This window comes from Coenobita brevimanus, chromosome 77, assembly GCF_032717465.1.
Source record: "Coenobita brevimanus isolate Jiangsu-jjx chromosome 77, ASM3271746v2, whole genome shotgun sequence".
In the NCBI taxonomy this organism is placed as follows: domain Eukaryota; kingdom Metazoa; phylum Arthropoda; class Malacostraca; order Decapoda; family Coenobitidae; genus Coenobita; species Coenobita brevimanus.
The window spans coordinates 30,439,035-30,463,146 of NC_137030.1; the positions used below are offsets into that span (position 1 = coordinate 30,439,035).

At 39.1% G+C, this 24,112-nt stretch overlaps 1 protein-coding gene across 3 annotated transcripts in view; it reads right to left on the reverse strand.

Moving 5' to 3' along the window:
* Window positions 1-464: 464 nt before the first annotated feature.
* LOC145408489 (calcium-transporting ATPase sarcoplasmic/endoplasmic reticulum type-like) overlaps window positions 465-24,112 on the reverse strand; it is a 127,093-nt gene continuing 103,445 nt past the window's right edge. Inside the window, exons 9-12 of one of the 3 annotated variants that reach the window (XM_080279224.1) lie at window positions 23,166-23,283; window positions 21,600-21,717; window positions 4,094-4,146; window positions 465-2,323 (exon numbers count right to left, since the gene is read on the reverse strand). In XM_080279224.1, the coding sequence (XP_080135350.1) occupies window positions 4,127-4,146; window positions 21,600-21,717; window positions 23,166-23,283 (256 nt within the window). In that variant the 3' untranslated portion in view covers window positions 465-2,323; window positions 4,094-4,126. Of the gene's footprint in view, window positions 2,324-4,093; window positions 4,147-15,842; window positions 21,718-23,165; window positions 23,284-24,112 lie in introns of those variants that run through there. The other 2 variants (XM_080279223.1, XM_080279221.1) reach the window with 2 other exon arrangements.

Sequence of the window (24,112 nt, forward strand, 5' to 3'; positions counted from 1 at the left end):
TGAGGAAATGAAGAAACGTTGTCGTGTAGATGTGGATGTGACAGGAAGTGTTAGGAGAAACACATTGAGGTGGTTTGGGAATGTGGAGAGGATGGAGTGTGAGTAACTGATGAGGAGAGTGTATGTGAGTGAGGTGGAGGGGGGAAGTGGGAGGGGGAGGCCAAGGATGAGATGGAGGGATGGAATGGAGAGGTATATGAGAGAGGGGTGTGTGAGCTGGGAGCAGGGCAGTAAAATGGCTGGGGACAGGGCAACATGGAGGCGATTTGTTTGTGGCCATCCCTTATGGGATTAAGGCGTTTGGCAATAGATGTATGATACTTTGCCCAAATGACATAAATTACTTTAATTATTTTGGATAAAACATATGTTCTATAAACTGGATACCAGACATCCAACTCCAGCAACACTAAAATATACTGAGATATTCAAAGAAGGCCAATGTGATATGGAAGAAAACACACTTTTTATAATGTTTTATTCTATCATCAACAATAAATGAGTGTGGTGTACAAAATGGGGCACAACAACTGCACCGCATCATTGCACCTCCATGTTTTTGGTGGTGGTTGTTCGTGTGTTTGTTTGTTGCTCTGGCGGCAGGACCCAACATGGCACATACACAGGACACGGTATTTTTTTCGCATTTTCGCTAAACGTTTTTGCCTGCAAGAGCAACTCCGCTAACAGTATTTTATTTTTTTAACAAGGGAATCAAAATATCTAAGTTTCTCTAAGTCAAATGAAAACACAGGTAAAATGTACAATTGTTCATCCTCTGTTCAGTGTTCTTCATTGGCCAGTGTTTGAAATGATGGTGGGGCCTTGGCAACTTCCCCTGCACAGACTGGCAACACTAACTGACCCACAAAGACAAAGAGACTTGGCAACTGTGTTTCCCTCAGGGGTGAACATTCCGGTAACTGCACTTGCTTCACCTTGGAGGCAAACAAGGACATGACAACACTCTCCATTCTGGGGGTCAATAATGCTCTTCCTCACTTGATAACAACACAGAGGATTTTCTTCTGCTTCTCTTGGGAGGAAGGAACGCTGGCATTACTGCATTCCTCCAAAGCTGAAGCAGGTATGGAGGGACCTTGTGACAGGGGGACACTGAGATCTCATATTGGAGGCTAAGGAGGTGGGGAGAATTCATTTACTTCTTCCCTTCCTCCTTCCTTCAATCACTCCTTTCTTCACCCCTCATTGTCTCTCAACCCACTGAACAAAAATACAATAAGGCTGGAGATCTTTGTATCGAACTTGTCTTTTCATTTTTTGACCCACGTGCGATAATGACTAGAATTATTTGCTTAAAGTGACAACCATCAATCTTGCAACCCACCAACTTGCTGGTAACTGAATCTTGGCTGAACAGTGAGTCAGTTCCACGTCTCTCATTCACTGACTCACAACAATGATGGCTTTGCTTGACGATGGATGTTCTTCTCAACCTACTAACTAGCCGATCTTCAGGGCTAATTGGCGGTGACATTATCATCTGCTGAAGCACCAATCTGACAACGTGAGGGTTGACTGGTGGGTGAATTCCTCATCTTGTAGATCACCGATATGCCGATCTTGAGGGTAATCGGTGATAGAACTTCATGGCGCATCACAGGCAACTCAAGTGGCACTGACATCTAGCTAGTTAGTCACGAGCTAGGTAAACAACACTACAGTACTGGCAGGGGGAGGACACATTTGTTTACGTTTCTAAGCTGGGAGGGGAGGAGTTGGGGCTTCTTGTTCGCTTGCCTACCATTTGGCATCGACTTTTTCCGGTACTGCAAGGAACAGCCGTAAAATTAGAAGACTAATGGATGTAAGAGGGAAGCATGAGATTAGGTCAACATACATGACAGAGTGAGAAATATGAGTCTGACAACTACATTACAGGTGCAAGAAATAATGTACAAGCTAAGAGTAAGAAAAGCTAAAAGAGGATAAAATTAAATAAAGCTACTGAAGACAGCTAAAAATAAGGACAGTATTAGAACAATTAAAACCTAAAATGTCTTTGAGAAATAAATAATAAAATAGCACTGACATGCTGATTCTAAACTTATGATGTAGCAGTATCTAAAAACTACAAGAAAAAAGTAGACACAAGCATGGAAAAGTTTCTAAAACAACTGGACTCCAAACTATACATAAAGAAATAATAAATCATATGTCCCGAAGATGTTAAATATATAAAAAAATATCTACATCTACGCCAAATCGAAGTGGGTGTCAAGTGCCTGAGGATTGTGTCTGTGACGGCGCAAGTTTTGTTTCCGGATGCCGACTTCTCACTTCTTAGGTACGGGGGTAGCCACTGTGGGGGAGAGGGGCAGGTTAGCATACAAACACACAACACTGTTTTAGACCTTTGCACATTAATATCAGGCCATGCTATTCCTCAGCTCAAAGTAAGTCACCAAATTTGAAGAAAGCATGGAATTTACCTGGCTTTCTATGTTTTGAAGTTTGACTGCACACTCAAAATCCATTTCCGTAAAAAATTAGCAAGCTCTGTAGAATTTTGACATGGTACAGTATTCTTAAAACCTATTTTTTGAGAAACTAAGGAAATTCCCAGTACAGGAAAATACTGTACTATAAAAGGCAATGATACCCTTACATGTATGGTAAATTATTTGAGGATAGATATATATATATATATATATATATATATATATATTGGAGTTTCTAGATTATTAAAATACTGTACAGGAAATAAACACTACTGTACTGTGCTATATACTGTAAACACTCTAGGTAGTAAATAAACAGACTAGGAAGCAATTTATTCAGAGAAAGAGCTTGGCTGGGCAGTGGTCCTGGTTTTAAGTGAAAGGTCTATAATCAAAGGAGTTCCTTGTGACACCATTCAGTACCTTAAAAAATCTGAATATATTTTACATGCAAGGGTCTGACTTTTTAATAATTCATTCCCACATATTTATACATTTCTCCATGCATAACTTGAAGGGATGTAACTGTAAATCAATATCATTCCATTGTAAAAGAGGGCCAGGTGTGCAAAACCACTGAATATAAACATGACTGTGCAAAGATGCAGAACAATAATACCATTCAGACACTTACACAATGACCAATATGAATGTCAAAATTGATGTGGGAATATAAAATACTCAAGGGTTGTACATGCATCATAATTGAAGGGGTAACTGATTCTGGATACATCTCATAGTTTACATTAATCATGCAGTGTAGTGAGTATGGAATGGTGACGAAGGAAATGCATTAACAGAATATAAGAACATAGCAATTGTTCTGTCTAACATACTATACTCATCAGTTTAAAAAAGGCAACAGATAATATGAAAGACACAGGTGAATACTGACATACGTAATAAAACAACACTGCATGTGTTATACAGTATACTATTCTGCACATCTAAACTAAATGGCATTAGCTGGTTCCTAAGCCCTGAAATTAGTTGCTGTTTTTAAAAAGAAAAGTTAAAGAATAATTTATATTTCATTGGCTGCTACACTTGTTTCCTTAACTTGAATTTAACGTAGATTTACATATTATAATTATTCATACAACCCCTGAAAATTGAAAAAAGTCATCAGCTAAGTACAATATTGTGTATCCCAGTTAATAAAGATGGAGCCCCAAATAAATACACTTGCTGCATAGTGACAATCTTAAAGGCAGGACAGCAGCTGCATATAAAGCTGTAAGCAACTATTAAAGCTTGTTTTTCTGAGATTCCTTTCTTTTGTAACAGACTGAACATGAAATGCCTTTTTTCCGCGAACCCGAAAGTGATACGTTACGCAGTCATTACCGATATGTTGTATTATGCCACACATACTAATATGCATCAGATAAACAACTAGGAAAATATTATCAAAAATTTGACAAGCTCTACTTGGATCATCATCAGGAAACAGAGTAAAATAATTCCCTGATACAGATAGCAACTCAATATTTGCTTGACAGTTCCATCTTATTTTCCTAGTTAATATCTAGATATGAATTTGCTTGGCATTCTAGGAGTGTTACTTCCACTAAAGAGTTAAGGGCATCTACGAAGTGTACTAGGCTGGCTCATCACCAAACCAAACTTACTGTCGGCAACCAGAATTTTGGCAGTCAACAGTTTCATTTCCTTCCTTCGAGGACTGAGGGAGTAGAGGGTGCACGGTTAAGTAAACATTTCAGGGGATATTAAGAGAGGGTTGGACTTACTTGGCAGATAGTCTCTTGAGAAAGGGGAGTTACAAATGAAATGAAATTGGGAGGTTTAACTAGGGATGGGCTGGGAAAGGGAGGGTACTAACAATAATGGAAAATTTTTTAACATAATGAGTGGCAAAATTTATTGAAGAAAAAGTGGGGCTGAGTGGGATGGCGAGTGAAGTTGGTAGGTATAACAGAGAGATTGGCTGGGCATGGGAGGGAACTAGTGATAAAAGAGAAATATTGAAATAAGGGTAGAAACATAAAAATGCTGGATGGTAACCATATTACCAACTCATATGTGTTCTGGACTTGTCAACAAATGGGTTGGCAGATGATTAGTCCCCCTCCCCATTAAGCATCTAACTCAAAGTCAAACGGCCACCCCTTTTGGGATTATGGCATCTGGCTATAGATATATAGAGACTGTAGACTGAAACAAAATTTCTGGAAAAAGAGGTGGGACTGGGTGGAATGTGGAGTGAACTTGGGAGGAGTATCAGAAGCATATCTTGGAAAATGGTGAGATATACTAAAAGAGAGGAAATAATTTAAAACAGGGAGAAAGACAACAGATACAATAAAATGTGGTGGGATTGCATGGACTGTGAAACTAGGATGTTAAACAGTGGAAAGAACTGGAGAAATGGGGTTTGGATTAATACTAATGGAAGGGAAATATTTATGAAGGGGCAGTGACAACAAATAGTGTAAGGCGATTGAATTGGCTGGGATGTAAATACTGCATACTCTGATGGGGAGGGAGTAAATTGCCTAGGTAGGTTGACTGGGGTGCAGAACATTAATAATGAAAGGAATACAGAGGATTCGGTGAATGTCTGATTGGGGAAGGGGGCATAATAAAATAAGGAAGGCTTTTGGGTGGAGTATGGAGGTTTGGGTAAATGTCTGACTGGGGAGGAGAGGCATGTGTTTACTTTAGACAAATCATGTGGGTATTTATCTTGCTAGGTGGACAGGAAATTTAGTAAACATGGAAGTATGGAATCAAGTGGGATCCAGTTGGGAAACTGCATATAAAGTACTGAGAAATACATTCAGGGAAGTGAAGGGATGGAGGGGGGGGATCACTGGGAAAGGGAAGAGAGTAGGGGTGGAAAGAAATGGAAGATAACAAATGGCTATGTGAAGGGAGGGTGAGAGAAAAATCAATGTAAATTATAGTTGGGAATGTGAATTAAAACAGTTTCTAGTAAAGTCTACTGTCAAAGAATGCTTCAGCACTGATGTCAGAATCCAAGTATTTTGGATAAAGAAAAAAATAAAATAAATAATCCTTTGTCCCTCAACTTACTGATTTTTCACTGGGGTCGTGCCTAATGGTATATAAAACTAGGGGCATGTATTAATTTTGACAATTTAGCAGTAATGAAAAAATAAGTATTTGGAGGAGATAATAAACTAAGAAAAGGGTTGGCTTGAAAGGTGGTTGGCAACATTAAAACAAGCAAGAGAAACCCTGAGGATGAAAAACTGGCTGAACATTCACTCCCAAAAGAGGGAGACTGGTACAGTTGCCTCAAAGAGTTCCAATACCCCCTGTGTTACCTCCTGTCAAGATGTGGCCGTTCATTCATAGATAGTTACGCTACTACTGCGATGTTGCCACATCTTGACAGGAGGTAACACAGGGGGTATTGGAACTCTCTGAGGCAACTGTACCAGAAATAGGGAAATCTTTACCATGAACCACTGCATGAACAGAATGAAAAACAAAGAGTATATAGGTGGGAAAAAAGTAGCACTGGGTGGAAGGAGGGAAACTGTAAGTGGGAGGAGGAAAAACATGAGTGAGGGAAGGGAATATGTGGGTGAGGGGAGGGAAAATGTGGGTGAGGGGAGGGATAATGTGGGTGAGGGGAGGGATAATGTGGGTGAGGGGAGGGATAATGTGGGTGAGGGGAGGGAAATGTGGGTGAAGGAGGGGAAAACGTGGGTGAGGGGGGGAAAATGTGGATGAGGGGGGGAAAAAGTGAGTGAGGGGAGGGACAATGTGAGGGAGGGGAGAGAAAATGTGAGGGAGGGGAGGGAAAATGTGAGTGAGGGGAGGGAAAATGTGAGGAAGGGGAGGGAAAATGTGAGGGAGGGGAGGGAAAATGTAGGTGAGGGGAGGGAAAATGTGAGTGAGGGGAGGGAAAATGTGAGTGAGAGGAGGGAAAATGTGAGGGAGGGGAGAGAAAATGTGAGGGAGGGGAGGGACAATGTGAGGGAGGGGAGGGAAAATGTGGGTGAGGGGAGGGAGAATGTGGGTGAGGAAAGGGAAAATGAGGGTGAGGAAAGGGAAAATGAGGGTGAGGAAAGGGAAAATGAGGGTGAGGGGAGGGATAAATGTGAAAGGGAGGATGGAAAATAACTGATGCCTTAGGGTGAGAAAGTTAAGAGGAAATAAAAAGCATGTGATGGCACAGGGTATAAAGAGGGATGCACAAAGGCTTGTATTCTTGTCATCTTAGGAGGCTCTTTAGACCTCTTCCTGGCTAGTTTATTTCTGCACATGCCACAATAATACTTTCATGTATGTTACTGTTATTGTTGCTTAACCCCAATCTGTCCGACAAAGCAGACTCATTGACCACATGTAAGCAACTGCTTCTGTTGGGCCATCCTACAGGTAAAGCACAGTACATACACCAAGTAGGAATCCAGCACCCCTATGTGGTAGACAGTACTTCACCAGGGTTGGACCAGGGTCCTCCCCATGGTGAGGTGCAGGGATGTATCTGTGTCAGTATCAAAAGTACATGGATAACGTGCAAGAGATATTAAGGTGTAATTTGCAGAATACATTGTGCAGAAAGTTTTTTTTTTTTTTTTTTTTTAATGAAGAAAGAACCAAAGGCTAAAAGACAGCCTCCTAAGATCATAAGAATATGCCTTAAACCCCATACTATGATGTCTTTTTCATTACCATATTGCCACCACCAGACTATCTCAACCTAGGATGGATCTGTAGCGGTGAAAGGATCACTAAAGGCTTTCTATATCTAACCCTTCCAGTTCAAAATATCTCCTCTAAGCAAAATAAAACTGTCTGGATGTAACATGAATATGATAAAAACTTGGCCACTGCAATGAAGCAAGTAACCTCGTCACAACCATAACAAACTTTTTATTTTATTTTTATCTCCAGAGGGTTTTTCACAGACTCAGAGGAGATATTTTGACATGGTGATCTTAGAAATACTTCTCACTGACCCTTTCACAACTTGAGTTCCTCCCTAAGTTAAGAAAATTGTATGGTGGGAGCCTGATGAACTCAATCCATGAGTAATCCTGTTCAAAACACTCTTGCAATTACCAGGTCATTTTATTTCACTTAAGAAAGGCCTCTCATACTGAAGGGGCTTATTAAGGCTATACCTCACCCGTCCAGTTTGAAAAGTCTATCCATAGCTGAATAAAAACATCATTATATGGCAAGGACATAATCAACATGGCTTCCCAGGGATGAGTGGGTTAAAATGAGAAACACATCATCACAATGAAGTGGCTCAAACCTATAGTGTCAACATGGGAATGGGAGAGACCACCACAAACTTGTCCTCTCAATACAGGAACCGCACGGGAATAAACTGAGCATGGGGGCATCACAGCAGGATAAGTCCTTCTGTCCCACAACATTTGTTTTATTTCTCGTTACTGCCAGATAATTTTATTCAGCTTAAGACAGACTTCTAGCGGTGACGGGGTTAATGAAGGCTGTATCTAACCTGTCCAATACAAAGGCCTTCTCTAAGCAAAATAAAATCATCTGGTAATAGCAATAATAAAACACAGGATATGTCATGGGAATGAAGTGGTTAAGAAAATTCAGTACAGAATTATAGGGACATTCAGTGTATGCAGGGGTATCAGTGCAAGGGGTTTATATACAAGGGAAATGCCAGTGCAAAGGGCTTATATACAAGGGAAATACCACTTTCATTATTTGGGTAAAACTGTGAGCTATAAACTGAGGTAGTTACAGTACCATACTTGGGTTTCAAACAGGGTTCAAGTTATATCAGAAATACTTTACAGGGAAATTATGAAGCAATGGGATGTGCTGTATATTGTTCTGTGATGCACAAGGAAGTTTTAGCCACACTGCATCAACCCTATGATTGCAGTGGTGACATTTTCATGTTACTCTTGCTATTAACATACAGTATGTTTCTATTCCACTTTGCAAAGATCTTCCACAGTGAATGGGTTAATCAAGGCTGTATTTAATCCCTCCACTTAGAAAAATAAATTTTAAGTAAAATAAAATCATCAAGAAGTGCCATAAATTAGACAAAAAATTGCAGTTAAAGGCTTAAGAATTGCTGTATTTGTTAACATTATGATTGCAATGATTTAACAGAAAATGATAACTTTAATAAAGTGCTGACAAGAAGAGTATCCATATTCATGTGCATAACAGAATAATTGCAATTATATTCTACAAATATATAAAAGTATACACAGGGACATGCACAGGCTAATTCTCTAGGAACAGTTCTCCACAAACGTACAAAAACTCTCAAACAAACATACTTGGGAAACACTGGGTGGTGATGGTGTTTATGATTTCATGGAGGTTTACCAATGGAAACTAGTACATCATCGGCATTTTTTTTTTTTTTTAATACTGTTCAAGTGAATTCATATTTCAACAATCGGCAGCAACAACTAATTTACTTTGCGAGCAGAAGATTGTCAAGTACTGAGTGACTGAAGTTAACAATCCATCCAAAACAGATTTTTATGCTATCTTTAGTACATATTTCTTTTAAATATATTTTAATATTTTCCTGTCCTGTAATGCACTACAACACTGATGCTGCTCTCTGGTAAGTTAAGCATTATCTTTATTTCGATATACAGTACTGTACTGTACAATGAATAAGCTTTCTGAGCCACTGCATGCTCTGACATACTATACTGTACGATATTTAGTGTATGATATTTCATTGTGTTGGAATAGTCTTTGCTTCTCATTGTGTTTAGTGTTCTTTGCTTTGACACACAAACATCAAAATATACAGTACAACCATCACCCTATACTGAGCCTATCAATCACTGCACATTAAATGAAAGAAATAAATACAATAAATAAACAGAGAAAATGTTCATCACATCTGGGACATCTGCATACACACACATCTAGTTGACATAGTAACCTGCTAGGGAGAAACAATTAAAGGCACATATTTACATCGAATACCTGAAACACAGAACATATGCATTAGATGAATACATCAATAGAGCAACAGATTTCCCCAATACAGAAAGCATGCATAAAATACACCAATAATAATAGACTGAAGAGACACCAAGCAACCGGCACGACTCTACACTACAACATAAACATTGACTCTTACCTTACACATCCGAATGACTGGCTGTGGGGGGTATATTAGTAACGCCACACACTAATATATGCCACAACACAAAACAAAATACTAAGGGGTCAGTCTATTAAAAACAATGGAGAAGGACCAGAAAATTTAGACAAACACACAAAGAATTTCTTTTAATGTAGTTTCATAACAATAGTTTATCATTTTTGTAACAAAAAAACTTGTGACATCACAGTTCATAAGGAGAATTGATGTATGTTAATGGCTAGCACACTGTGAACTGGTCTTGGTACCACTGCCTCAAAGTCATTGGGAATCTAAGTTGAACTGCACTTTATAACAGTGCTATTATTAAATATCTTGGTACTGGTAATACTGCATACTGTATATATATGTACCGATATGTATAAATCAAACTACATCTGCGATAGTGTTCACCTGAGAGTCCCACTTGTCCTTTGGAGGTAGGATATAAAACTGAAGTCCAGATTACACTGACACATACACCGATGCTTCAGATGTGCACTGAAGTGCCAGAGGTAATTAAAATTTACCTGAAATTATGAAAAGTTCACTTGTGCCATTCCACTTACAGAAGTAATAAAAAAAGTAGTAAAATACTGAACAAGTTGCATAAGTTAGTCCTGATAATTCACGATATCTACAGCTGCTATGACAACCTTCTAATACTGATGAAAGTAAGTGGCAATGTTTCTGACCACATAAGAATCCACATAAAAAACATGAACAATGATTCCATAAAATTATAAACATCTGCATTCTAATTTGCAAGAGTCACTGATGTTTGTAATGATATAGAATCCACCATACACACAACACTCTTACATTAAAACATTGCCACTCCTTTTCCAAATATTGGTGGTTGTCAAAATATCACCATGGTTCTGTGCTTTGCTTCTATCTTCTATTAGGACAATGGGTCACATCAGCTGCCATGATAATCTCAACAGCCTGTTAGTAAATCTCAGCTACCTGATATTTGTGTAATACTACAGACAGAAGGGAAGGGACTGGTGTTGGAGGAGGATGTTTGAAGGGGAAAGGTATAGGATGTTCACAAGATGCAGTACTGTAAACCATCCATCAACCTCATCTCTTGTTTTTTGTGAAAGTTTTTTGTTCATCCCTTCACTATGATGATGTATGTTTTCTCTGTATTATGTTCAGAGAAGACACCCCATATTTTTGTTGTTTTTGTCAGATGTTTTTATTCTGTTTGGGAAAGCCATACGGTTTTCTTGCCTCTGTGAGATATCTTTATCTGCTATGGAAAGACACCTCACATTTCGTTGCTCCTGCCACATGTTTTTATTTTATTCAGGAGAGATATCCCATGGTGAAGAGATCAGAAAAATCTTCACCAACCACTTCAGCACAATGATGTCTTCCTTATTTTATATTTACTATTGCCTGATGACTTGCACTGGGGAGACCTCCCATAATAAAGGGATGAAGAGATGTTACCAGAATTATGAACATTCCTTATTATTACAGTTATTATCTTATCTGGCAGTAATGGGACAGTCAACAGTATCATTCTGTGAAATTATTTACCCGTTCAACTCAACAACATATTTTTTACCTTATTCTTGCAACATTCCAACAATTTTATTCATCTTCAGGCGGACTTTTGAAGGGTTAATTGTATCCATCAGTAACACCTTCACTGCAAGGTATCCTTCCAAAATCAACATAAAATCATCTCTAACCAAGTTAATCATACTTGACAGAGATTTGTGTCCCCTTATACCCAATTACTGGTAAATCAATGTCAGACTAGGATAATACTAAATCCATACATATTTCCTTAACTTATTCTCATGGCTAACAACAGATTTATGGGACATTGCTACTCCTCACCCTGCCCTTGGGTGGGAAAGGAGGTCCAGATGATGATGATGATGATGACAACAGATTTATCAACCCGTCTCCTATAACAGCTATGCATTTGATACAAAGGTGGGAATTTTCTGTCGGGTGAGAGTAAACCAGCTGTAGTGGTTGCAAGAATAATACAAAAAATGCATCTGAGGAGTGAAGGGAGTTAAGACATATGCTTCAACTGTGGCACAGCCAATCTTGTGGCTGCGTTGATGAAACATGCTATTTACACAGCACTGGGACATGGAGGAAGCCATACCAATGGAGGGTTTGCAGTACTGCACTGTATTTATAACCCAACACTGTTAAGTCACACACAGATATGATTGGAACCTTAAGTGTTAGAGTAAATCCTCTGGTCTTAGGGCTAATTTGAAGTATAAAACACCTAACTACATTAGGATGAAAATATCTCTGTACAATACCAGGAAGAGACTGAAAAAATTTGTGTAAGAAATTCGTAAATCAAAAATAGCATAACATTATAATACTATACTGTACACAGATACATATATCATACTTTTCCTTTCTCTTTCTGGGTATCATACAGTTTTATAAATGCCATGAGAAGGACGTTATATATATAGTATTTATATATATAAATTTATCCCTTTACAATACATACATGAGATGAGTCAAGAGGTAATGAGGATTACATGACGAATATAAAATGTCACAATACTCACAACTGTATCTTGGTGTGAGTCTGGAGGCAGGGGAGGAAGTGCACAAGGGAGAACAAGCGAGAGAGAGTAAGAAGCATGGGGGAGGAGAAACCAAGCGAGAGAGAGTAAGAAGCATGGGGGAGGAGAAACCAAGCAAAGGACTATAACAGCCATATTATTAGAACTGTCTTTGTAAGGAAGCCCCTATTATTTAAATGATTTATGTAACACATGTAACCATTTGATGTGATCAGCTGGCATCTCACATTGCAGAGTGAAGCCAGATACAGCAAATATGGTCTCATGTATTCCATCATCATCACATGTTTCAGAAAAAAAAAGAAGGAAGGGGGGGCTTGCCTTTCTCTCTACCTTGTAAGGTTTAATAATATGGCCATAAGCAGCGTAAGGAAGAGAGAAAAGCTGCATGAAGGACAATAAATAAAGAGAAGATTGGAGTTTATAATGAGGAGTGATAAACCATGGGTAGGCAAGAGGATGATGATGAAGAGAGAGACAAGCAAAGATTTAAAAGACAGCTGTTCATCTTCATTTTGATATGGGGCTGCATTCTCATTGGTTAAGAGAAGGCTTCCTAACAACTCTATCTCAATGGCTTATTTTGCATATTACAGTTTAGTATTCTCTTATACGTTACTTACATCTTTCTTACGGATACAGATGTGTAATTAACATACAAGAGAAAATTAATGTCATATGCAGAAATAAACAGGTATGGATGAGGTGCTACATACCTATAAAACCTCTGAGAATAAGGATGTTGGCTGAAGGCAATGGCATATTAGCTACTGATGTGTTGAGTGTGGGTAGTGTGGGTGAGATATTTATGACAGTCAGAAGAACATACTGTGAGGGAGATAAGCTAAACTAATGTAGTGATTTAACCTCTTCAGTAGTATGACATCCATTTCATTCACTCTCTCTGCCACGTTATTTCATTCAGCTAGGTACAAGCTCCTTGTAATGATGGGTTAAAAAACAAAAAAATCTATTAACTCCATTACAGAAGATTTTCCCATATGCTGAATAAAACTGTTTGGTGGTAGTACATAAAAATTCAGAATATCATCATACTGAATGGGTTCATGAATACAGCACTGTGGTATAAAAAACTAAGACATACATGTACAGTATACATAGTACTGCTTCAACTATGGGTGATTCAGTGTAAGATATGATGGAAGAGTAGCATATATGAAGGTGGAGAAAGGTAGATAATGTAACTAGAGTCAACCCGTTCAGTGAAATGTCTTTAGTTGATTCCCATTATTACTAGATGATATTTATCTTAATGGAGATCTCTAGTAATGTAGAAGTTAAAAGTAATTGTTAACTCCTCCAGCGCAATGATTTATTTATATCTTACTTTTGTCACTGGTGGTGGTAAAGGGCACCATGTGATGCCACTGATATGACTGGGCACTGGAGCTGTCCAGTTATAAAAACATCCCTCACTCTCCTCCTAACCCCCAAAAGGAGAATGGTGCACTGCAGAAAAAAGGCAACTTTGGCTCACAGTTCACCAGGTTCACATTCAGATAAGCCTGCAGCTGCAACTATCACTACACCTACTACTGCTATTATTACTGCCAGACTTTTAATTCTCAGGGAAGACATCTCATTGGGAAGGGGTTGACAGAGGTGATACAATCAAGTATAGGGCAGTTATGATATATGTGAATTATCAAAAATGCTGAATGGATAGTAGAATGAGAGTGAAGAGTTGGGTGGAATTCTACAGTAGCTATAGGGTACTGATGAGTAATGGCAGATGACACTGGTTGGCAACAGAACACTTTGGGTAGATTATACGATAAAGCGGTTGACCGCCAGTTAGGTGTTAGAGAGGGATGCCTTCATTTGATGGCACTGACATAACTGGATGGCTCAACTGCTTGGTTATACAATTGTCCCTCAATTACTTCCCTCTCCTCCAAAAGGAGGCTGGTGAACTGAAGGAGAGAGGCAACTTAAGCCTGCAGTCCACTGGGATCATGTTTAAGATGAGCCTGGGACCACAACAGCAACAACAACAACAACTTGGATGCCCCATGTGGCTTCAATTCCAGTCAACACTCAAATAAACCTCCAGAAAAGTGAAAGGACAATTGAAAGATAATAAGGTTAACTTATATGGTTTCCCTTTCAATGAAGCTAATGGGTTTTGCAATATTAAATCCACTTCACATTGAGGATTTGACAGTCTAAGAGTGAAAAGTCAAAAAGATGCAAAGAGTTCATGATCTTATTTCATGATATTAAACCAGGTCACAAAGGGGAGTTGAAGTTTTTAGAGAAGTGTAAAGATAGAAAAATGCAAAGACTTCCTGGTCTGGAGGTGGTGATTATATAAAGGTTAAACAGAATTTCTGTTATGGAAGTTCAGTATGGTATTGGAAAATGTTATAGTGATGGAAAATAGTTAACTTTGGGACAGTAATATGGGAGAGGTTTAATCCAGTTTACATTATCAAAAAATCATTAACTACTGAGGGGAATGGGGGGGGGGGCTCATGGTTAAATATATACAGTACACTACTGGATTTGACATTGATAATTACTTTGGGGGGTCCAATGATTCTCCAGTTTCACTCTATTAAAATACTGTACTTGGCTAAGTTAGGTATTGGCATCATCTAGCACTCTTTTATTTTTTAAACCTGTTACTGTGATGTTTGAACTTGGTAATACTGAGTGGTAAAGCCTGACACAATGTAGTTTATCATTACAGTCACTACTGCTAAGAAAAACTTGATTTTACCTTGGCAGTGAGGCATCTGTCACATTAAGAAACAGAAACAGACTTCTAGCAGATATCTGACATTTAACTCTGCTTAATTTGATTCTGCATTCATAACTGTACTCTGAATATGCTGCTACTTTGAATACTATATATGTGTGTGTGTGTGTGTGTGTGTAGTTATTATATATACACAGACAGTGAGACCCCTCTTTTAATAAACTATAACAACGGTTTTGACAATACACTTCCACTGCCTAAAATCTACAATTCAGAGCACATCTTTCCAAAACTCATTATGAAAGTAAACATACATGCACCCACTGTCAAGTATTAGCAGTTCAGGACACTCCTCATCAATTCCCCATCATAACTAAACATTTTTTTCTGGAAGGAAGGACAATGAAGGAAGAGTGCATAATCTTCTCATTTCTCTCATACTTCCTATTAAGAGATACCTTACAAGAGGAAATTCATCACAAATTGTACTGTGAATCTCAGTCCAAAGCTCTCGGTCAAAATCCATAGTAATGTAGGTTATGCAAATCTACAGTTCAGAATTTCACATATCAACAAAGTAAACAGGGTGTAGATAGTGTCATGGAAACTAGAGGGAGGGTGCAGGGTTCTTAGAGAGGGAATGCCAGGATTGGCCTGGGATCAGTTACAAAATAATATACTTATGGTCAAATAAATAAAAGGGAAAAACTAGGATGGATTTATTTTTGAAGGTCTACGAGAAACCAATCTTAATCAAATATAAATATATATATAGGTAACATGCAACCAACTCAGTCTCACAGAGCATAAATAAAAAGGCCTTTCTTAAAATCTTATAATGTACAGAAGGAGGGGTATGCAATGGGTAATGGTGGCCAAAAATATCCATGAAAAATTTTACAAGTTTATGGATGATTATGCCAATAAAAGACTCTGAACTATCAGAAAATAGATCATGTTGCAGGTACATTTTTTTTTTTTTTTTTCCCCCACAGTAACATCTGAAACTTTAAGGTTGTTTTTGTACAAGTAAATGCTTAATTTTTCAGAACCCCTTTGGGCAAAACCTATGAGAAAATTATAGCTTATGATCCACCCACCACAGCCACGGCAAAATTCTAAAAAATGATTGTGGATAATCTACAACTGACTGAAGAACAGAATGAAACTGTCTAATAAAAGAAGTTGTAAGATGCACCGAGAACACAGTGATACTACTACTAATAATGATGAAAATAACATTATCCATTGCACATATCCACATGTTATTACAAATTTATATTTTGACCTTAGATTACAGAGGGTCTAAAAGGGAATCTAGCAACCTCTACAGGACTTTTAACCCAGCAGTGCACTTTGTGATTGGGTACTTGAATCAAAACGGCATGCTCACTAAGTCGGTTCAAGGCAGATGCTGGGGACTATATTCTCATGGGCTTCTGATGCTCTCTAGCACCTATTGGGAATTTATTTTTACATGCTGCACCTTAATAGGCTCTTCTATGTTATGGAATATCTCCTTAACCCATTACCTCTGAGTGACTTCCTTTTCAGTTTATTCTTGTTTCTCCTGGATGATTTTATTCAACTTAGGGAATACTTCACATTCTGAAGGGGTTTATTTTGGCTATAACTATCCCCTCCAGCTCAAAGAATCTATCATATGCTGAATAAAATAATCAGGAGATAGCAAGAACAACATAAAAAAGGCATCCACTGGCATTATGGGTTAATACTAATGTTCAAATAACATACATAAACTAGTACGGAAGAGGTTCCAAGGAGCAACTTAATCCCACTAGAATACAGGCCCAGGACACAGGAGACAGCACCTCTTCCAGTTTGGTATGGTAGAGTTCTGCACACACTATCACAATGTTTTTAACCCTTGATTTGGAGAAACCCACAGTAGCAAAATATTAGCAGAAAAAATGTTTTGGTTCAAATTTAAAAACTTAAAATATGATTCCAGTTAATTTAATTTCAGTTAATTTCAATCATCTCTGAAAAACTAGTGGTAAAAAAAAAAAAAATCTATTTACACCTCGTTCAAGACTTCTCAACTTTGTATTTTAATGCAGTTAAAAAACTACCCAACTTTTATATTGCTCAAGAGTTCTGAGTTTTGTACTTTATTGCAGTTAATATCTCTCAGCTCATAGATGCCAACTTCATCTGGAGAGTTAAATACGACTTCAAAAATTGCCAGTCAAGTCACACTAATAGCTTTATGTGACAGCCTTACCTCTGCAAGAGGTGAGGCTGTCATATCAATCAGTTCATATTACCACTAGTATTTAATGACAGATGCTCATGTCTTTGTTAATATAATTTCTCATATTACTGGAATCTGAGAAAATATTTCCTTAGGAAAACAGCAGAAAGTGATAGCAAATAATTACCTAAAATTCAAGCAGGAGAGTACAAGATGCTGAACGTACTGACTGTTACTTTAGTGTGATTATATTCCTTTATTCCAGTCTTGCTGCCATCAGACAATTTAATTCAACTGGATTAGAAACCTTTCACTAACCTTTCCTGAATATCAGCCTTTTTTTTCCCTTGCACTGGATGATATTATGCAATTTTGGAGGCAACATGGAAAGAAAGGGCTAAATGAAATTCAACTGCATAAAATGCTCAAGTACATTCAGCAAGTCCTCATCATAAGTAGTCTTTTCTTCTGTTACTATACCAGTCCCACAATAACCTACAGAAAACTGCCTATGAACATTCCAATGCTACATACAGAACTGATTTGCCACTATCCTCCTCACTGAATATATCACCTGTATGGAAATAGCTAGGACAACCTGAAGCACAACTTTGGACTGACTACAACATGTACAGACAGATGCCATTGTTAGTCAGGGATGTGTTCCAAATTATCACAATGTTTTTCCCAAAACTGGTACTGTTGCTGCTGTTGTTGCTAAACCACAGTCTGACTAGAAGCAGACCCATCAACCATGGGTTAAGCAACTGTTTGTATGGGGCTTTCCTTCAAGCACAGTACAGTACAGTATGTACACCATGTAGGGAAGAGATGCCCTCTTGTGGTAGACAGTATCTTGCCAGCATTAGACTAGAGTAACTATTCTGACACCTTTAGCTTGAAACATGTAAAAGTCAAAAGGATCAATAGACTGTGCTCTCACAGTCCATTTTCATACTGAAAATCATGATCAAGCCAGCTTTTGCCCTTTTATTCTAGGCGGGGTTTCTGTCGACACAGAGCTGGCCTCAGGACACTTGCGTTATCATTTAACAGATGTACCATGTGATGTGGTGTGTGGGAGGAAGAGAAGACGGAGGGGGGTGCAAGGAACAGCGTGGTGGAATGAAGAAGTGAGACAGGCTGTGGCACAAAAGAAGAAAGCATACAATGAATGGATGAGAAATAGGGGCGTGGAAGAAGTTGAGAGGCGGAAGAGAGAGTTATATGTAGAAAGAAAGAGAGAGGTGAAAAGATTAGTACGAGAGAGTAAAAAGAGAGTGGATGAGGAATTTGGAAGGAATTTGAGTGTAAAGTGGAGGGACTGTAAGAAAATGTTCTGGAAAGAGATGAAGAGAGTAAGACAGGGTGGAAGTGAGGTTAGCAGGGGAGTGAAAGATAAAAATGGTAGATTACTAGTGGAGAAGGGAGAAAAAGTGAGCAGATGGAGAGAACACTTTAAGGAATTGTTGAACATACAGGATGGAAGTAATGCGAGTATAAGTGGCTGGGGAATGGCTGGGAGAAGGAGGGAGGTGAGAAGACAGGAAGAAATCAGTAAGATAGAAGTTGTGGAAGCAATGAAGAAAGTTAAATTGGGGAAAGCCCCAGGAATTGATGGAGTGTGTGGTGAAATGCTGAAGCATGGGGGAGAGATAGTAGTAGAATGGATGTGGAAGATGTGCAGATTGGCCTGGGAGGAAGGTAGAGTCCCGGAGGATTGGAAGTCAGGTATAATTATTCCCTTGTACAAAGGAAAAGGGGAAAAAGAAGTGTATGGTAATCATAGGGGCATTTGTCTTCTTAGTATAACAGGAAAAGTGTATGGTAGGATACTTATTGACAGAGTTAGAGAAAGAACAGAGGAATTAGTTGGAGAAGAACAGGGAGGCTTTAGGAAGGGAAGAGGTTGTGTAGATCAGATATTCATTCTTAGATCATTAGTGGAAAAGTTTCTAGAGAAAGGAATGAAGTTGTATGCAGCTTTCATGGATTTGGAGAAAGCATATGACAGGGTGGATAGACAAGGATTGTGGAAAGTATTAAGAATATATGGAGTAGATGGAAAGTTGCTGAATGCTGTGAAGAGTATGTATGATGGTGCTAAGGCTGTAGTGCATGTGGATGGTGAACTAAGTGAATTTTTCTCTTTGGAGGTTGGGTTGAAACAGGGATGTGTCATGTCTCCATGGTTGTTCAATCTGTTCATGGATGGGGTAATAAAAGAGATACAAGGTAGGGTAGTGGATGCTGGAGTGGCCCTGGTGAGAGAGGATAGTGTCTGGCAACTCCCTGTACTGTTGTTTCCAGATGATACTGTGTTGTTGAGTGAAGACGAAGGGGAGCTGCAAGGCTTGGTGGATGAGTTTGGGTGAGTGTGTAAGAAACGGAATCTAAAGGTGAATGTAGGGAAGAGTAAAGTGATGGTCTTTGAGAGAGGTGAAGTCAGTGAATGTACAGCGAATTTGGATGGTGAGGAATTGGAAAATGTGAGTACATTTAAGTACTTGGGTAGTGTGATGAGTAAGGATGGAGGTTTGGAGGGTGAAGTGCTTGAAAGGGTACAGCAGGGAAGAAAGGTTGCTGGTTCTTTGAAAGCAGTGATAAGAAACAGGGAAGTGAGCATGGAAGTGAAAAAGTTACTACATGACACTATTGTGATACCAACTCTAACGTATGGAAGTGAAGCTTGGACGTTGTTGGAAGGACACAAGTCAAGAGTGAGAGCAGTGGAAATGAGTTATTTAAGAGGAGCCTGTGGAGTCACATGGAGAGACAGGCTGACAAATGAGGATATAAAGGAGCGTTGTGGTGTGGATGTGATAGGAAGTGTTATGAGGAACACACTGAGGTGGTTTGGCCATGTGGAGAGGATGGAGGGTGAAAGACTGACGAAGAGAGTGTATGTGAGTGAGGTGGAGGGGGAAAGAGGGAGGTGGAGGGGGGAAGAGGGAGTGGGGAGGCCGAGGATGAGACGGAGGGATGGGGTGGAGAGGTATATGAGTGAGGGGGGTGTGAGTTGGGAGCAGGGGAGTGAAATGGCGGGGGACAGGACGACGTGGAGGCGATTTGTTTGTGGCCACCCCAAACGGGATTTAGGCATCTGGCAATAGATAGATAGATAGACCATCCCAGTCAAACTGCCCACCTGATTCTGTCCTTGCAGTGGATTGCAGAGGACCCTGGTGATATGGGGCAAAGGACTGACAAGATACAGGGAAATACGAGATGGTTTGGCTCTTGGGACACCGTAGCTGATAAGCTCCACTCAGGGTGCACAGCACCACCACATGTAGGTTCCTTATCAGCACCACAACTGGTATTATATACTGAGGGAAGTGGCAAATCAGTTTTATAGGTACAAAAAGAACTACTGTATTAGCAGAGTTCATGTAAATTAGTGTGGTTAAAAAAAAAAATAATAATGATAATGAGGACTCACTGTTCATTTTGGGTCACAACAAACAGAATGCAGAACCAAACTGGCCAGGCTTCTGCATCTCCTGTGCCACCAGCTTTCTCTTTTGGGAAGGGCAGGGGTAACAGGCAATGATCACATGTAAAAAACAAATCTCACAAAGGCACAGAGTTTTTCACCAATATTTATGATGCATCCCCACAGTCTTGACCCTTTTTAGATAAGTTAAAAGATTATTGTTTAATATCACTTGGGTAGAAATTTTAAATGTACATACTGGATTTGTCAAAGAATTCCACACACATGCATGCACTCACTCCCCATAAATAATGATAATTGGATTAAAATTTAAATACTTCTTCAACAATACCAAAAACATGCTTCAATCCCGCTCATAGGGTTTGTTGTCAACAAAACAAAATAGGGGTAGGGAGGCATGAGGGTAGCCATCTTGTCACACCAGGGTAGCTATCTTTGTCACACCAGGGCAGCCATCTTGTCACACTACATCTGCCTCACCTCTTTCTGGAGCCACTGAGTCCCAACCTCATCAAGTCTTGTATTCACTCCCATTTATATTTACACTTAAACCAGTCACATGGACCCTGGGCATGGCAAGCAAACAGCAGTGAACAGCATTCTTTTTGTGTAAGGTGGACAGGCACAGCAAGGCCAACAGCTTGTCTTAACTTGGGAGTGATTCAGAGGGGGCAAAAGAAAAGAAATGAGGTGTACCTTATCTTGCGTAATCACTCGAGTCACATACCCTGAGTCTTAGTCTCACTTGTGGCTAGCAGTGAGAGTGTTAGGGGAGCCACATATTTCACTTAGCATCACATGATTACCTTCACTTGACTTGGCCAGAGAACATACCAAGCATGTCTCAGCAGCTCCCCCCAAATCCATTTTCCAATAAAGAAAAAAAAAAATAGCACACGCGCACGCACGAGTACAACTTTTTTCTGATAAAACAGAGGAGAAAAATATTTAAGATAGATAGTGAGGGTTAAAATGAATCAATCTTGATGTAGGCAAAATAGACTCCCCAAGCTAACAAGATCCAATGGCAGGAAAAGAGCGATCTCTCACCATCAGTGTAGTTGCGGGCAAAGAACTTGAGGGTTTCATCAAGAAGCACCACAGGCAGCGAGATCTTGAGCACAGCAATCCATTGGGCCACTGTCAGAGGCATCACTTGGAACACAGTCTGTATATGGGTGGAAAAGGAACACATAAAAGTTACAAGTTAGTGCCTCATCATATCATCATCCTCATCATCATCATCATCACCACACCACCACCACTCTAGAGCTATTTCCCACTAAATTATAAGGTGGATAGGATCCAGAAAGAGGAGTGGGATAGTATAAAGATAAAAATGGATTAATGTGTCAACGGACTGTATAACATCAAGTAATTTCCACAGGCCAATGTTATCTGAAAAGAACCCCAACTCTGAAAAACTTGCACCAACTCAATACCTTCTATAGTCAGTCTCCACTGGGAGGACAAGGTGAGCAGAGAGTCATATGAAGTTGATAACATAAAAGTCATTTAGCTTTTATCCATCTATTACCTAGTAACAAAAATTTTATAGATATTATACAGTATTTTTCATTAGATTTAGCTAATCTGCCTCTGAAATTTCCACATCCACAATATCTCCTGTGATATGTATAACCATGAATCATGTTACCTTGTCCACTGATGAATTCACCTGAAAGTTACAGAAAAAGATGAGAAGTAAATTCTGACCACAGCATTCCTCTTGCTATATTGAACCATCAATTCTCTTATTCTTGTATCCAGATGAAAAGCAGTTCATCCTCATAACAGTTCTACTTATTCAAAATGAAGATGCATAAAAAAATATCATGGAATGAAACCTTTCACTAAAAATACTGTATAACAAAATATGATAATTAGAACCTCAGTCTTTGCAAACAGAATGATCACCTACAAAATTAGATGCTGTCTGATGCAAAACTATGCCTGTTACTCTTTTATTTTTTTATGTTTCCAATGTGAGTACTGGAGCATAAAAAAAAAAAAATAAAAAAAAAAATCTACTGTACAGCGTATGTCCAGTGATATGTGGACATGGTACATACTGATGCAAATCTGACTGACTTATACAAAGTCTTGCAGAACAGAACCCTATTTACCCCCTGGAAAGTGTCTGCAGGTATCATACTTTCTACTCACTTTCTAATCTCACCCCTGACTGGAGGTAAGTTGGAGCCTGGGTTTCACACTGACCTACATCTTTTTAAACCAATGTTAAGGTGGGAGTGTGAAGCTTAATTAGACTGCATGGGGAACAATTTGGAATGAAACTTACTTATGCAGTCATGAAAAATTGTTAAAGGCATAAATCTTGGCTAACACTTGTTCTCAGTCTGAAACATGAACCTGATAGACTGCAGGCTGAAGATGTCCTCCTGCAGTCTACCATCCTCCATTTTAAGGAACAGAGAGAGAACTGAGTGATGCTTGTATAATCTGAATGGGCAGTCGCCCTGGCCAAGTATATCAGTATCACCACATGAAGGTGTCCCTCTCCAGCACCAAAGTCATGGGTAATCAGAAAATATGGCTTACAACTACATCTCAAGGCTATCAAAACAAGTGAGAGTACAGGAACTGTGGCCTTACACTGAGGATGTCAACATAGAGGATGATGAAGTGGAGTGTCATGGAAAGGGCCATAGCCGCCAGCAGCCAGAAGTTGACCCACGGAGGCATCACCACGAGAGACTGGTTCTCAGACAAGCTGTTCAAAGCCATAAGTGCTGGTTTACACTAGCATATCATCAGTCTTACATTACCTGTTACTACTTACAGAAGTACTTGAGAAACATGGAAAAAAGAATGAAGAAGTAAATACAGTATTACTGGAACAAACATTATCTATCTATATTTTTATATCTCTCCATATTTAACCATACTTTATTTATCTATACTTTCCACCAGTAATCAGAATATATGAGAAATATACAGTACTGTACCAGATACAGGCTAAAGAATTTCATATCAGAATCAGTGCCATCTATCTTTGCATATTTCTATTTATCTATCAATTGTGTATTTCCCATTAAGCAACACAGCTCATGGAAAACAAATATTGGAGACAGAGCAAAGAAATAATTACCAATCAATTCAACAGCTCTACCTATCTGTCAACCAATTTATCTGCACCTATTTATGCAGTGTTTTGAAATGTTGTTCCCAGCCACAGAAATGTGGATACACAAACACACAAGCAGCAGTATTAGCTGTAGCCCCAAAGTCTTCTGAAATGTGAACCTGGTGGACTGCAGGCTAATGTTGCCCATCTCTGGCAGTTCACCATCCCCCTTTTAGAGCAGGGAGGAAGTTGAGGATTGCTTGTGTGTATGAGCATTTATAACTGTCATGCAGAACCACCCAGATATATAAAATAAAAAAAACGCATGTCATGCTGGAGGTGGTTTGCTGCACAATACGCTCTGAAATACTGTCATTAGTGTATGACGTGACTGCTGCAAACAACAGTGGAAAAAACAGATTATACAGTTGGGGTGAGCAACCGAGACTTGTGTATGCCACTAGGAACAATTTTT